Source organism: Acipenser ruthenus, chromosome 3 (genome assembly GCF_902713425.1).
Source record: "Acipenser ruthenus chromosome 3, fAciRut3.2 maternal haplotype, whole genome shotgun sequence".
In the NCBI taxonomy this organism is placed as follows: Eukaryota; Metazoa; Chordata; class Actinopteri; order Acipenseriformes; family Acipenseridae; genus Acipenser; species Acipenser ruthenus.
The window spans coordinates 40760231-40776561 of NC_081191.1; the positions used below are offsets into that span (position 1 = coordinate 40760231).

General features: G+C 47.3%; 1 protein-coding gene across 15 annotated transcripts in view; it reads right to left on the reverse strand.

Annotated features, from left to right (window-relative positions):
* Positions 1 to 16331, reverse strand: part of LOC117394800 (poly(rC)-binding protein 3-like) — a 407378-nt gene that overhangs the window by 43612 nt on the left and 347435 nt on the right. For all 15 annotated transcript variants that reach the window (XM_059012934.1, XM_059012930.1, XM_034920769.2 and 12 more), the window contains one exon: positions 4296 to 4427. In XM_059012934.1, the coding sequence (XP_058868917.1) occupies positions 4296 to 4427 (132 nt within the window). The remainder of the gene's footprint in view (positions 1 to 4295; positions 4428 to 16331) is intronic.

Here is a 16331-nt window from a genome sequence, read left to right on the forward strand (position 1 = left end):
ATTTTGACTTTTTATTCAATCCCCTTGCTTTCACAGTTTGTACACAAACATTGTGTCATTGGTTCCTCCTTGTTTATACCATTAATTTCTTATTGGCAGATAAAATGACAGACAGTAGTTATGTCAGTAAAGCATGCTCTTAAAATATGTGTTAAAAAATTGAAATGCTCTATGACTTAGAAAAAGTGTCATTCATATACACCTGCTTTTGCACCTGTCAGATTGTTGCAGAGATTGGGATCCAGAATGGTGTATGTCTGCATTTCATAATAAAGGTTACAACGTATTCATTTATTTAGTAGGTCCCCCATCAGATTCACAGTGCATATCTTATTATTAATAGTTTACCTCAGAAAGCAGAAAAGTGTATGTGTAAGGCCTCTGCAAATATTCTAAGAGCATTCAGTAGGATACTTACGGATTTTAAATTGGATCCAACTATCACAGGTCATAATATCATACCCCTGGGAAGTGGTTTTAACAATGGTATGTCTGTCATTCATCGACTAGCTGTAGGACATGCTTCCAATCCAATCTTAATAAATACAACGGGTGAATATTTTGCCCCCTTTGTTGTTAATCACAGACAACAAGAGAATCAACCATGCAGGTCAGTTAGAGAATGAGAGATTTGTTGACATGATGTCCTTGGTCCAGGTAAACCTTGACTGTAAATGCAATTCCAGCAGTGATTGTGCATGTGCTTCTTCATATATGTAACAATGCTGACCAGTAAGTGTGCTGCATTTGGTGATTGTTATAGGGTGTGAAGGATTTTTATATGAGGTAGAAGAAGGTGCAGAGGTGTTTGCAGGTAACCCAGAAACACTTAATAAGAAGTGCATTAAAGTACAGGTAGTACTACTACAAAATGCTATTCGAAACAAGACATCTCACATATCATTATCACGTTAAATACCCCATTTAAATGGACGCTAAAGTGCAATAGAATTTTAACATTGCACATATTATTTTCAAATTAGCGTGACAATAATGCATTTCTGTTGGTTATTAATGAAAACACAGTTTTAAGATTTACATCCTTGTTTATACAACTGCCATACCGCCCACTACATACTACATACCATGTGACAACTTCAACTTCTGCTATGAGACAGCTCAAAAGGGAGTAGAAGCAGGTGTAACTCGGAAAGTCCTAAAAGCCTAATACTAGATGTGCAACTACTTCGAAATCAAACGTAGGGGTATGTCAGATAATTTAACTAGCTGTGAAAAACTTAAAATAGACGGACGACTAAATCCCTGGAAGCACCTAAACTTACACATTTGAAAACTGCACATGTCACCCGTCTAAACGACTAAAAAGACAGCTTATGCACATTTAAACCCCTTAGTCACGTACAAAAATAGGACCCACTACTGTATGTATTAAAGCAAAAAATAAAACTCTGTCATATTAAAAATTGATAATTTTCTCTAGATTTATTATACAACAAATGTTTCTAAATATTTAAATGCTTACCTGAAAAGCAGTAAAAAATAAACAAAAAAAATTCTACAATTTAGCACAATGTCCACCTTTTAAAGGCATTCTATTTTCACCATTAGTGAATTGTCAGACTAAATAAAACAAAATAAAAACATAAATAAATGGAGATGTTTTTCCTTATTGCGAAGGTGGCGTGGTATTCAACACACACACACACACACACACACACACACACACACACACACACACACATATATATATCAACTGTAATGCTGTGTTCTACATGCTGTCCTGTCATCTGCCACATCAGTTTTTACATGTACTTACTTGTCCTACTTACTTCTAGCTTGATTGAAATAGTCACTAAAATGAAACTGACGTCTTGTTTTTTGGATCCAGCACCAATATCACTTATTGTGTCTCAATTCCCAGTTCTCAGCTCGGTGACTGACATTGTCAATAACTCACTGAGTACTGGAGTAGTTCTGTTAGCATTTAAATATGCCTTTGCTAAAAAAAACTAATCTCGATCCAGATGTTCTCTGTAATTATAGGTCTATTTCCAATCTGTCATTTCTGTCCACGGTTTTGGAATGTGTGGTGGCTCATCAGTTACAGAGTCATCTCATGAAATGTGACATCTGTGAACCCTTGCAGTCAGGTTTTAGATCACGACAAGAGCACTGACACAGCCCTTGTTAAGGTTGTTAATGATCTGTTCATGGCCGCTGATTCAGGTGCACTGATCATTTTGGTCTTGTTAGTGCTGCTTTTGACACTGTAAACCACTCCATTCTAATCAATCGTTTGGAATGTTGTGTGCGTATTGCTGGCACTGTTTTACAGTGGTTTAGATCATATTTGTCAGATCGCAAACAGTGTGTTTCTATGGGCGGTTATACATCCAACCCTAGTTCAGTATTTACAGGTGTGCCAGAGGGCTCCATTTTAGGACCCTTTCTTTTTAACATCTATTTGTTGCCACTTGGACAGATTATACGTCATCGTGGTGTGCACTTTCACTCATACGCAGATGACTAGTATATTCATACTACACCCAATACAAACATGGCTGTCTCGGTACTTAATAACTGTTTTGTCTGAGATTAAAGTATAGATGCTGCAATTTCTTTTGCAGCTAAATCGCAACAAAACAGAAGTAATGCTGCTTGGCTCTCCTCAACAACTGAGAAACATTGATTGTTTTAGTATGGTGATTGACAGGCTCGAAGTTAGATATGGTTCTGAAGTTAGGAATCTGGGTGCGGTTTTCGACCCTAGTTTAACCTTCGAGTCTCATATCCGTAATGTCTTGAAGGTGTCCTTTTTTCCTCTCCGGAACATAGCCCGTCTGCCCCTCTGTTGTCCATGCCCGATGCAGAGTGGCTTTGTTTCTTCCCGGCTCGATTATTGTAATGCTCTGCTTGCCGGTACACCCAAGGTTGCTATGGCAGGCTGCAATACATTCAGAACTCTGCCACTCGCATTTCACTGGCTCCAAATTGGGTGCTCATATTACACCAGTTCTTGCCTCTCTGCATTGGTTGCTGGTTAAGAACAGGATTGATTTAAACATTTTAGTGTTTACTTATAAGGGTGTAAATGGTTTGGCCCCAAATTACATTTCTGAATTGTTAATGAGGTACCTTCCCAATCGTAACCTTCGCTCTGCAAATTCGGGTCTGTTAAGGATTCCAAAGGCTAAGCTTTGTTCTATGGGTGACAGGGCTTTTTGCTGTTATGCGCCTAGGCTTTGGAATAATCTGCAGGTGATCAAGGACGCTAATACTGTTGATGCTTTTAAAAAACAAACTAAAAACGCATCTCTATGTACAGGCATTTCATCATGGTTAGGCTTATGTCACTGTGCAATGTTTTATTTTTATAATCTGTTTTATTTGTAACTATATGATATGTATTTGCTGTTTTGTACTTTGTTTCGTTGTTTTTAGTATTATTGTTCTAAACTGTACAGCACTTTGAGATGCTTGTATTAGGCACTATACAAAATGAAGATGATATATATATATTGCTTAAGATGGTGATTGAAGTGTGTCTCCTGTGGCAGATAAAAGTGCGTGGACAGTTTTCCTGTTGCTCTTTGTTGACGGTCCAGTAACTTCGATGACCAGTCACAGACATAAATTCCCTGCTTTGTAAACCAACATTGGACAATAACTGCTGTTGTTGACCTAATTGATAATTGAATGATTTGTGTAGTGACAGCTCAAACCTGTGTCAATACTCATTTTTCAGTCATGTTACTGATTATTTTTTTTCCTAATGGCCTGCAAGTATACCAGATATTTTACTCACTGAGACATTTCAATATATATATATATATATATATATATATATATATATATATATATATATATATATATATATATATATATATTACTTCAGTGACTTGGCGGGCAGTTTGGAATATACATTCTCTGTTAGTAGTTGGATTTTAAGGTGTCTATGGGGTTGTTATGATTTTTTGTAGCTTAATTGAAATAGAGACTTGCAAACCATTTTCATTACTTTTGATTATGAAAGCATTATGAGGTTATCCTCTTGAGCCTTCTCTCCCCATCCTTCCAAAATCATTTAAAAAAAACTGGTGGAGTGGTATTGTTTGATTTGTTTTTGAGATGCAGTTACAAATATTCTAAGGGCATATACTACGGATTATATCCCTCTAGCTCAGCCACTCAGAGTGCAGGGAGTATATATATATATATATATATATATATATATATATATATATATATATATATATACTGGCTCTTTGACCTAAAAATGACAAATATATATATATATATATACAATATATGGAAAAGATGGAAGTTTGACTTACCTCTCTGATTTCCTTGATCTTGGACCCTCCTTTTCCTATTAATGAGCCACACTGGCTTCCAGGAACCACCAATCTCAGCGTCACAGGCGGTTTACTTGTCACTGTACTGTTTGTCATTGAAGCATTTATGTCCTGCAATAAAGAAGTCAATAAGAATTAATCCCCTGCACAGGGATATCCAGGATCAAAGCATATATCCCAGTTGAGCTAGGTTCAGCACTTAATCAAGTTTGTTTTCGCAAACAAACACTCTCACTTTTTTTTCCTGTTTCACCAGTGATCTTCAATAACAGTGCAATGACACTACAACGGCATGGTGGCTGTTTTGTAATAAGAGGCAAAGCTAGTACAAGGGCAGTGACAATGGTATCAGGCTGCCATTTGTAGAATGGTACCACAATGGGAAAGTTTTTCATGTTTTGTCATACAAATTGTTTTGCATTGTATGAACCAATACACACTGGTATTTTATTGCAGTGCAATGGTACTGCGAGGGGCCTAAAATGGAGTCTCAGACCTTGTCATTATATCTTTTTCAAAAAGAGCCACAGGGTACTCAGGTGTAAAATAATAAAGTCCATGTTATTCTTGGACCAGGGTTAATTCAGGCATTATAGTTCACAATTATTGCAAATACATTTGGAATATTCAAAAATAGTAAAAATGAATGACAGTGGTGGACCTAATTAGCAGATTGTGGGGATGGATGGACAGGTTGGAGGGCCACAGTTTTGTAATCCAAGATCCTTGCTTTGATTTTTAAATAGCCTTAGGCTAGAGCTGTGACGTACTAATGCATTGAATCAAAATTATGATATTGTGTGTTTACACTAGCAGGCCTTTACTTGTGGATAATGACAAGGAATTGGCTGATGCAGTGTTCAACGTACTCTTAGGTTTAAAATAATCCCTTAGACTTCACCAAAAGTGAAAATATATACATGGTATCTCTCTATAGCCCTTTTTTCCATCCAACTATTTAACACGCTAAAACATATGCCCACAAGCAAATTTGCCCCAAAAAATGGTATGGAAAACTGTTTTATTCGACTTGTTACTCGCATGACAAGTTCACTCAGCAGAGGTAGTTTTATTGTTTGCTTGCTGCGACATGGTATTTTGACATTTGCATGGAAAACTGCATCAAGAGCATTTCTAATTCTAATGCCCTTACTTAGGCATTCAAGTGACGTCAAACTGTCTAATGCGAATGTGCTTGGCCCAAGGGATCGTAAAAAATAACGTCAGAGAAAAGCAGAGACGGGGAGCAGAGAAGAAACAGTTATTTCTAACACTATTAAATGAGTATGATGTTGCCTGCATAATGACTGCATAATGCTGTAATATTCCATTATTATTTTGTTTTAACATTTGCATTACCTATAGTAGATGGTGTGTATCCACTATCCATATAATGATGGCAAAAGTCCCTTGATTTGCTTCCATGTTTTAAGTTCAACTTTTTATTTATTCTATTTTACTGCTATTTTATGAAAGAAAATGTTAAATAATGTATTTTTTTCTAACAAGCTAAGCGCATGTGGAAGAAGATTTTTAGTAGTTATTTTATTTATAAAGATGTAAAAGAATTGACATTTCTCATTTATTTTTTGTAACAAGTATAGATTTTTAAAAAAAGCAATGACGCTCCTTTGAAGTCAAGATGCTCAATTTTTACAGCATTTTCTTTTTTTTTTTCATTTTTTTAAGTCAGGCTCAAAATTAAATTAATCCAATTAAATGGACCCTATGGGTCAATTGCAGCTTGTGTATATCTGACCTGGGGTCAATTAGAATTATAATTACAATTGAAGCAGGGTTAGTCTTGGTTGCCACTGTCTCTGTTTAATAATTTTAACAGCGGTGATAGCTGGCATAGCAACAGCAAAATGAGTCTTCCAAACAGAAGCATTCTGAAAGGGGGTTTTCTATATAGGGGTCCATCACCGCAAGAAACTGAGTTCTTTTTAAAAAAAAAACATACCACTACTTCACGATAGGAATAGGGGCTGACAAGTTTTCACTTGGTAAAAATGTAATGGAAAATCATCTAGCGCATATATATTTAATGCGAGTAAGCCGAAAACTTTGTGACATGCAAATTAGGCTATGACGACATCCAACGCCACAGGGAAACCCCTTTTATTATTATTATTATTATTATTATTATTATTATTATTATTATTATTTTTTATTTAGCAGCTGCCTTTATCCAAGGCGACTTACAGAGCCTAGGGTGTGTGAACTATGCATCAGCTGCAGAGTCACTTACAACAACATCTCACCCGAAAGATGGAGCACAAGAAGGTTAAGTGACTTGCTCTAGGCCACACAGTGAGTAAGCTGGTATTTGAACCGGGGACCTCCTAGAAAAGCCCTTTTCTTTAACCACCGGACCTTTACGCAGCAGAATCTGCATTAGTTGGAAAACCGTTTTTTCCTCCTTATTTTGCTGCTATTTTCGTAGCAATTTTACAGGGTAAATTATAAACTTGCTCGATACATGGCTGGAAAGACCACGGAGTAATTACCTCAGAACTACAGCTATAACATCATGTTTTGAAAAGATAAACACATGTTTAAATTAGAGATGTTTAAAATAACATTAAAAGCACTGTTTACCAGCTTCTAATCACAATAACTGCCTGGTCTTGGGCATTACCTCGAGTCTGTACGGTAGCAGCTTTTACCTTCCAGACACAGTCTGCTAGTAATGCCCTCTGATCAGGGTTCTGTTGCTTAATTAATACACATAACTGATCACATAAAATAACTGTACACCTGGAAAGAAAGCAGAAAATAACAAGAAGAAATAAAACACTTTAGTTGTCGGTCAACGTAAATAATGGAATTTATTAAGAAATCAAAAAGAAACTTCAATGCTTCGGGTCTAAAAAGACCTTTCAGTAATTTGACACAAACGTGATAAGAACAGCTTGTGGAATACACAGTAACAAACCTTGACTGGTTGAAGTTGTCTTTCATTTTATTATTTTATTTTCAAAGCATGCAGTAGACATCATGTTGCCAGATACAAAGGATCACCTCAGTATGGCCATAGTTAGCTGCCTGTCTTTAAAACATGCTTAAATACCAAATCAGGTTGATTTTAATGTTTCAGAACAGCTAAATACTGAAGGGATAGGAGGTAAAAACTGGAACGAGATGGAATGGCACTTTATTTAATTCAATTGCATTAAAAAATGAATATTTTAGCAATGAGAACTGATTATTAACGTGCTCAGGCGTTATTAATCATTAACCCATTCTGGCCCAGAACCTTTATTTTTATCACCAAAAAGCTCCTGGAACAGTCAGTTCCGAAGGTGCAAATACATATAATTATATACATGTAATACAAATAGTCGAGGATAACATAACACTGTTGGAAAAACTCACTGTACCCACCTTTAATTTCCCATTCTGTGCAATAAACAGCTGTATAAATAAAACGGCCCAGAAGCTTCACGGGACAAATTTTTTTTTTTTTTTTTTTTTATTTAGCAGACGCCTTTATCCAAGGCGACTTACAGAGACTAGGGTGTGTGAACTATGCATCAGCTGCAGAGTCACTTACAACTACGTCTCACCCAAAAGACGGAGCACAAGGAGGTTAAGTGACTTGCTCAGGGTCACACAATGAGTCAGTGGCTGAGGTGGGATTTGAACGGGGGACCTCCTGGTTACAAGCCCTTTTCTTTAACCACTGGACCACACAGACCATACAGGCTGCTTTACTTCTCTCCAGAATTCTGTACAATAAACTTCGCTGTTACATCTACATACTCAGGCTGGTTTTGATTTCTTCTGGGTCCCTACATTGTGATATTACTTCAAGGTTTTAACACACAGGAGACAAATAAAAAAATAAAGATACTGAGGCAACATTTTATATAATTCACAGGTAACATAGAATCTGTAGTACATATCTCTCCTCTTAGTGTAAGCTGAGCTATGGAGTGTCTTTTTCCATTAAATGTCAAATAGACATTTTTAAGTAACAGATACTGTTTCACAAAAGCACAACACATAATAAAAAGGTGTCTGTTGGAGTCCTAATGGCATAACAAAAAATAATACTGTACTGAAAAAAATACAAAAACAAATGAATCTATTAAACTTTCTCTCCAGTCACATCTTATACTTAACATACATATACATACAATTTTAAGTTAAAGTTTTATGTATATGTATGTTAAAGTATAAGATGTGACCGTAAAGAAAGAAAAGATAAATGTTTTAAGTCTTAGTTAAAGTCTTTAACTAAGACTTTAAAACATAAACCTCTAGTTTCACAGACCCTGATTAACACTGACCTTGGACTACCTAATATTAGTTTAGGTAAACTTACAAATGTTTGTAGTTTTTATTATTATTATTATTTCTTAGCAGATGCCCTTATCCAGGGCGACCTTACAATTGTTACAAGATATCACATTATTTTTATATACAATTACAATATTTTTTTACATACAATTACCCATTAATACAGTTGGGTTTTTACTGGAGCAATCTAGGTAAATTACCTTGCTCAAGGGTACAGGCTATTTAAGGGCCGGTAGAAAACTGCGTCGGCTGCCTATTGGCAGCCGGTGAAAAGATTCAGTTTGGCACCCCCTAATCAAAAAGGGGGTGCCAACAAAAAACGGCCGTTAACTAAGCCAGTTTTTTTCAAAATTAAATATTCAAAACAAAGGGGGGGGTGGTGCAGAGCACGCCACCCAGAGCCCACTGGTCGACAAAAGCCGTCATGTTGCCAGTGGACTCCGCGTCGGCGTGCTCCAACGCCACCCGGGAACGAAGGAGGGCCCTGAACATGGCCCCACAGTCAAAGAGACCCTCCCCGGTGATCTTACGCTTCCTGGTCTTGTAGGTGGTAAGTTTGCCAAGAGCCAGGAGCAGATTCACCAGGAGGTCCCTCTTCCTGGTGGAGCCACGAACAGGGTGCCCGAAAACAAAAAGGGTGGGGGAAAAATGCAGCCAGAACTGCAGCAGGAGGTTTTTCAAAAACAAAAAGAACGGCTGCAGCCTGGCGCAAAGGAAATAAATGTGGAACACCGACTCGGACTCGCCGCAGAAAGGGCATGCGGGGTCCGAGTCGGTGAAGTGACGCAGGACCTCTCCTGACGCGAGCGCTCCGTGCAGCACCCTCCAGCCCAGGTCCCCAGCGCCTCTGGGGACCAGCGGGGAGTACAAAGCCTCCCACTGGGGCCTCTCGCCCTCCGGGGGTCGGAGGGGCTCCCGCCAAGCGGTGTCTCGGCGGGAGACGAGGGCGAGGAAGTGGAGGGTGTGGAGCGCCATCGCGTACAGGGTCCTCCTCGACACGGAACGAAGGGGGGTCGAGGAGAACTGCGAGGTCCTGCTCAGGTGATTCTCGAGGGGAGGCTGAGGGGGAGCCCGATCCTTTGGTTTGATCAGCAGGACCGGAGAGCCGGGGGTAGGGAGGGACGATGGCTCTCCGGTCCTGAGGACCCCCTCGAGATACCCGACAGAGTCTGGGTGCAAAGCTGCTTTGCACTCCCGGATCGCTCGGCGGGCCGTTCTGAGGGTCCCCCGAGTCGCCCTGGCGACCAGCGACTCGGGAGTCAGCCACGCCGAGCGTTGGTGATCCAGGAGATCCCAGACTCTGGTCACCTTGGCCGAGATCAACAGGCTCCGCACCGCGGGGGATTCCAACGCCTGCGCACCTAGATGGGGGTTGTGCAGCAGGGGCTCCAGAAGGAATTCCTCCCCCTCGGTCGGAACCGCGTCTCGGCCGATGTCGAACATGCTCCGGGTCTTGAGCAGGTCCCTGTAAAAGACCGGCAGCTCGGGGAGACGGATCCCCGGGAGGTCGAGCCAGAACAGCTGCCGGTCGTAGCCCAAGCGGTGCAGCTGGCGCAGGAAGAGGGAGGCCAGCGCGCACCACTGCGGGGCCGGGTCCGCGTACAGGAATCTCTGCAGGGTCTGGAGGCGGAAGGTGTGCACCTGAGTCCTGATGCACACCAACCCTTGTCCTCCCTCAGCCAGAGGGAGGCTCAGCACCCCCGCAGAGACCCAATGCTTTCCGGCCCAGAAGAAGTCCGTCAGCTTCCTCTGGACCCTGGCCACAAACTCAGGGGGCGGGCTCAGGACGGTGAGTCGATGCCAGAGCATCGACGCCACCAGTTGGTTAATCACTAAAGCCCGTCCCCTGAAGGAAAGCACTTTCAGCAGACCCGACCACGACCTCAGCCTCGCAGCCACCTTGTCCTCCAACTCCACCCAGTTGGCTGCGACCGAGGTCTCCGCGGGGCTCAGGTGGACTCCCAGGTATTTGAAGCCGTCCGCGCTCCACTGGAACTGCTGGAGCGCGGCAGGGAGGGAGTCCACCCGCCAGGGGCCTACCAGCAACCCAGAGCATTTGGTCCAGTTGATCTTGGCAGAGGACGCGGCAGAGTAAACGCTCTGGCAGCTCCGCATCCTCTCCAGATCGACCGGATTGGAGGCCACCAGGAGCACGTCGGCGGCGTAAGCCGACAGGACCACCCTCGTGTCCGGCGCGCCGAGCGCCATCCCCGTGAGCCTCCTGCGAAGGAGGCAGAGGAAGGGCTCGATGCACAGCGCGTACAGTTGTCCGGACAGAGGGCAGCCCTGACGTACTCCTCTCCTGAAGGCGAGGGGCGCGGTCAGGGACCAGTTCACCTTCAAAAGGCACTCGGCAGAGGCGTACAGCATTCGGAAGAGGCCGACGAACCTCGGCCCGAATCCGAATGCCCGCAGGGTTCCGAAGAGATACTCGTGATCCACCCGGTCGAACGCCTTCTCTTGGTCGAGAGACAAGAAGGCGACTGACCGACCGGTCCCCCTGCAGTAGTGCAGGAGGTCCCGAACCAGAAAGATGTTATCGAAAATCGTCCGGTTCGGGACCGTGTAGGACAGGCGGCCTTGGCCACGATTTTATAGTCCGTGCATAGCAGCGAGACCGGGCGCCAGTTCTTCAGGCAGCGGAGATCCCCCTTCTTGGGCAGGAGCGTGATCACCGCCCGCCTCATCGAAAGGGGCATCTCCCCGGTCTCGTAGGCTTCCGCCAGGACCCGCGCAAAGGCGGGCCCCAGCAAGTCCCAAAACTTCTTGAAGAACTCCACGGTCAGCCCGTCGATGCCCGGCGATTTGTTATAGGGCATCCGACTGAGGGCGTCGGAGAGCTCGGCCAGGGTCAGCTGGCCCTCGAACTCGTCCCGCACGCCCTCGCCGACCGTGGGAAGCCCATCCCACAGAACCCTGCACGCGTCGGAGTCGACGGGATCCGGAGAGAAGAGGTCAGAGTAAAAGGCTCTGGCCCTCTCGTTCACGCTCTCCGGATCCGTCAGAAGGGAGCCGTCGTCTGCCAGGAGGCAGGTGATGTTCCTGCGGTCTCCCTTCTTTTTCTCCAACGCGTAGAAGAAGTGTGAGCCGCGGTCCATCTCCTGAAGGAACTGGATCCGCGAGCGCACAAACGCCCCCCGGGACCGCTGGAGCTGCAGGTCCCGCAGGGTGCTCTTCTTCTCTACGTACGCGCTCTGCTCGAGTGGGTCCCCGCGAGCCAGGCGGCTCTCCAGATCGAGCAGCTCCCTTTCCAGCCGCTCGATCCGTGAGTCCCTCCGCCTGCTCGCGCCCCTCGTGTACTCCTGACAGAAGATCTTGATCTGCGCTTTCCCCACGTCCCACCACAGACGCCACGTGGGGAAGCGAGATCGTCTGCCATGCCAGACCGTCCAAAAGTCCCGGAAAGACCGCTCAAAGCGCTCGTCCTCCAACAAGGCGTTGTTAAAGTGCCAGTAGGCGGAGGCGTGCCCGACTGGCACCAGGGCCACCGCCACGGCCACCAGGTTGTGGTCCGTGAACGGCGCCGGCCTGATGTCGGAGGAGCGAACGCAGTGAGCGTGGTTCCTGGTGACGTAGAACCTGTCGATCCGGGACTGAGACACCCGCCCCTCCCTCACCCTGGTGAAGGTGAAGGCGGGGACGTCCGGGTGATGCCAACGCCAGATGTCGACCAGAGAGAGCTGAGCGGTCAGCTCTCTCAGAGCTGCCGACGAGAGAGGGTAGTGTTCTTGACCCCCCACCCTGTCCGCGGCCTCGAGGGTGCAGTTGAAATCACCCCCGAGGACCACGCACTCGTCGGCGCTGATGTTGTTCATGTAGGTCGACATCCGGCGAAAGAACTGGACCCTCGCCGGACCCGTGGACGGCGCGTACACGTTCACCAGGTGAACGATACTGTCGCCGTCCCGGATCCGGTGGTGTAACAGACGGCCCGGCTCGACGTCTACCACATCGAGTACCGTGGGAAGAAAGGACCCGGAGAAGAGCGTCGCCACCCCACAGGAGGTGCCGGTGAGATGGCTGAACGACACTCTCCCCCCCCACTCCAGAAGCCAGTTGGCTTCCGTCTCTGGAGTCGTGTGGGTTTCCTGCAGGAAGCACACAGAGTAACCCCCTTTTTTCAGGAAGGAGATTACCTGGGCCCTGCAGAAAGGGTCCCTACACCCGTTGACGTTCACGGTACCGATGTGATACATGATCTTCTGTCAGGAGTTGTCAGTGACGCTCACGGGAGATCCTGAGTTCTCCTGAAGCTCACCAACTGGTCGTGTAACTTTCGGGCCCGAATGTGCACGTTCGAGCCCGAAGTTTTGTTGGCGTGGCTGGCCCTGAGGAAGGACCTCACAGAGGTTAGGATCCTCTGGAAGTCCCCCCATTTGTCCAGGGCCAGCTGTACCTTGTCCCTGCGGTGGATGGTGGCCTCCAAGAACTCCAGGAGATCCGCTGCAGGGATGTCAGGGAGAGATACGGACGGAACCTCCGAGCCCACGCTGCCCGTGGACTCGGTATCCTCCTCCCTCTCCCTCAGCTCTCCATCGCCCCCCTCGCGATGGTAAAGCACAACGCACTCACGTTGGTGGGTGAGCGCGTTGCGCCTTATTTTGAGCTTCACCGGTCCTCCCTGCGCCCCACCCCCAGGGGACGCGGCAGGAGAGACCGGCGGAGGGACCCTCGCGGGGTCTGGATTTCGGGGGCGCAGACGGGCGCTCGGCGTACGCCGCCGAGCCAGATGGTTTGGTCCCCGCTCTGGGTCCCTCCTTTGAGGTCCGAGGCACGGTCTCAGGCCCGTCCTCTTTCCTCGAAGGAAGGGGATCCACCCTCTCGGGTCCTTCCCCTCCCTCCCCTAGAGAAAGGGGATACACCCTTTCGGGTCCTTCCCCTTCCTCCGCATCAGTCACCGGGACCGCCTCGGACGATGTTTCCCCCCCGACGGACGCGCAAGGGCCGGAGCCCTCGTCGCCGCCGGAAAGGGAAGCCCGAGGCGGTTGTTCTTCCAGGGGCTCCTCCCGCGCCCCCTCGGTGACTGGAACCGGTCCCTCGATGCTGGGTCGGAGACCGTTTTTTTGGCCCCGTTGCACTTCGGGGAGGGGATCTACCATGAGGGCACCACCTTCTGCCCTCTCTGGTTCTTCCCCTCCCTTCCGTGCTCCGGAGTCCAATGTAAGCGCGGGCTCCGCAGAGCCCGCCTCTGCCTCAGGGGGTGTTTCCTCCTCCCCCTCCGCGGCGGCACGAGGGCCGGAACCCCCGTCGCCGCAAGAGAGGGAAGCCTGAGGCAGAGCTTGTTCTTGGGGGGGCTCTTCTCCCCCCTCCGACCCCTCGGCGGGGGTCATTTGCATGGGCTCCGCGTTGTTTGCGGAGCCCACGCTTGCCTCGGGGGCCAGATCCGCCTCCTCCCCGGAGACGGGAGCCAGAGGCAGTTCTTTTAGTGGGAGGGGTGGTTCTTCCCCCCCCTCTGGCCCCTCGGCAGAGGTCGCCTGTATTGGCTCTGCGTTATCTGCGGAGCCCATGGCTGCCTCGGGAGCTGGTTCCGCCGCCCCCTCCTCGGTAACGCAGGTTTTAGGACCTGTGTCGCCTCCGGAGGTAGGCGGTGCCCGAGGCAGGTGTTGTGTCGGGGGCCCCTCCTGCGCCCCCTCGGCGACCTCCCCTGCGGCCGGCCCCTCGATGGTGGAATCGGGGCCGGCTTCCGAGGTCTCTTTAGTGACGGGGAGGGGATGTACCCGAAGGGCTCCATCTGCCCTCGCGGGTTTCCCCCCCCCCCCCCTTTGGCCTCTCGGCGGGGGCCTCATCCATGGGCTCCGCAGATTCTGCGGAGCCCCGGACCGCCTCGGGGGATGGATTCTTCTCCCCCTCTGTGGCATTACGAGGGCCGGGGCCCTCATTGCCGGCAGAGGGGGGACGCCGAGGCGGTCGCTTTGGTTTTGGGGGGCCCTCTTTCGCCCCCCCGGGGACCCCCACCATGAGGCCGAGACGTGTGCACTTGCGTGCACACGTAGGAAGACGCGCTTGCGCCCGCCTCTTCCCCCTGAGGCTGCCGGAGGCGGTCTCCTGCCCTGCCACGGCGATGGGGAGCCCACCTCTGGCAGCGCTTCTCTCCTCGCCCTCTGGGGGGAGGAGGTGTTTGGTTTTACGGGCGGCTTTGCCGCCCTGCCTCGCGGGGGGTGCCGTAGGGGGAGTCTCCTTATCAGGGACTCCCCCTGACCCACCGCCAGATGGTGCGGCGGTGGGCTTCGTCTCCCCCCGCTTGGCCTCCCCCGTGGACCTGGCCGCCACCTTCTTCTTGCGGCGGGCGACCAAGGTCCATTCGGCGGCCTTCTCCCCCGACGCGCTTTCAGGAGGCGCGGAGGGTCCGGCCACCTCGGGGGCCTTCTCTCCCTTTCCCCCCTCAGATGTTCCTGGGAGGGGGGCGGGTACTGCTTTGCCCCCCTTCTCTGTGGGCCTTTTGGAGGGCCCCGGGGGCGAGGTGGACTCGGAGGGGTGCGGTGCGGGCGCGGTTGGCTTTGCGCCCTGCTGGAGCTTGGGGCACCTCTTTTTCTGGTGCCCCAGCTCCTTGCAGTGGAAGCACCGCACCTCCTCCGAGGAATAAAAGATTACATAATTGGTCCCCTGAAAGGGGACCACAAAGTTGCCCTCCACGGCGTCCCTCCCCGCCAGGTGGATGGTCACCTGGCGTCGGAAGGACAGCACGTGGCGGAGGGGTTGGTCCTTGCACCCTAGGGGGATGGGGTGGATGCCCATTTTTAACTCCCCTAGGGCCTGAAGATGGGGCTTCAGGAGGTCGTCCTTTAAAAAAGGTGGGACGTTAGAAAGGACGACCCTGCTGCCCAACCCCTCCAAGGGTTCAATGGGGACGTATATCCCCCCGACCGCGAGACCCCTCTCGATAGCGGTGTGCGTGGCCCGACCACCTTGGCCATGGCTTTCACCATGGCCTCTATCGAGAGGGTATCTCGGAGGAGGCACCTGACCCCGTGCCTCCTCGTCATATTTTTAAAGGGGGCTGCAGCCTCCCCTGCAGCCACCTGTGCCCATTTTTTCGGGGCCTGTGGAGCTTGCCCACTCATTGTTTAAAAAATGTTATTTGTTTATTTAAAAAACAAACAAACAATAAATCAAAATAAAACAAACAGAATTGCACACCCCTGCACTCCAATAGTGCAGGGGCACACAGAACACAGTTTTTTTTTTTTTTTTTTTTTTTTTTATAATAATTAAATAAACAAAAAATAAAACAAACAAACAAAAATTATTTATTTAATTTTAAAACAACAAAAATAAAAATTCATACACCCACCCCTGCACTCCAATAGTGCAGGGGCACACACACACACAAATAAAAATAAAACAACCAAAAACACAAAGGTTTTTTTTTTTTTTTTTTTTTTTTTTTTTTGTAACAAACAAACGTATTGTTTATTTTTTAATAAATAAACAAATACAAAATCACACACCCCTGCACTCCAATAGTGCAGGGGTAAAAGGAAAATTCAAAAATAAATCAAAGTTTAAAACTAAACAAATACCTTTAAACTTAAAAGAAAATCAAAATTCAAACAAACTAAGGACAAACAAAGGAGCACATGGCCTGTGCTCCTTGCCTGCCCTTCCCCCACTCTGCACAAGGCAGAAGCAGGGGATTAAAAATAAATGATTTTTAAAACAAAAACTAAAACAGTGTAGTGATTAAAAATAATTTTAAAATAAACTAAAGAA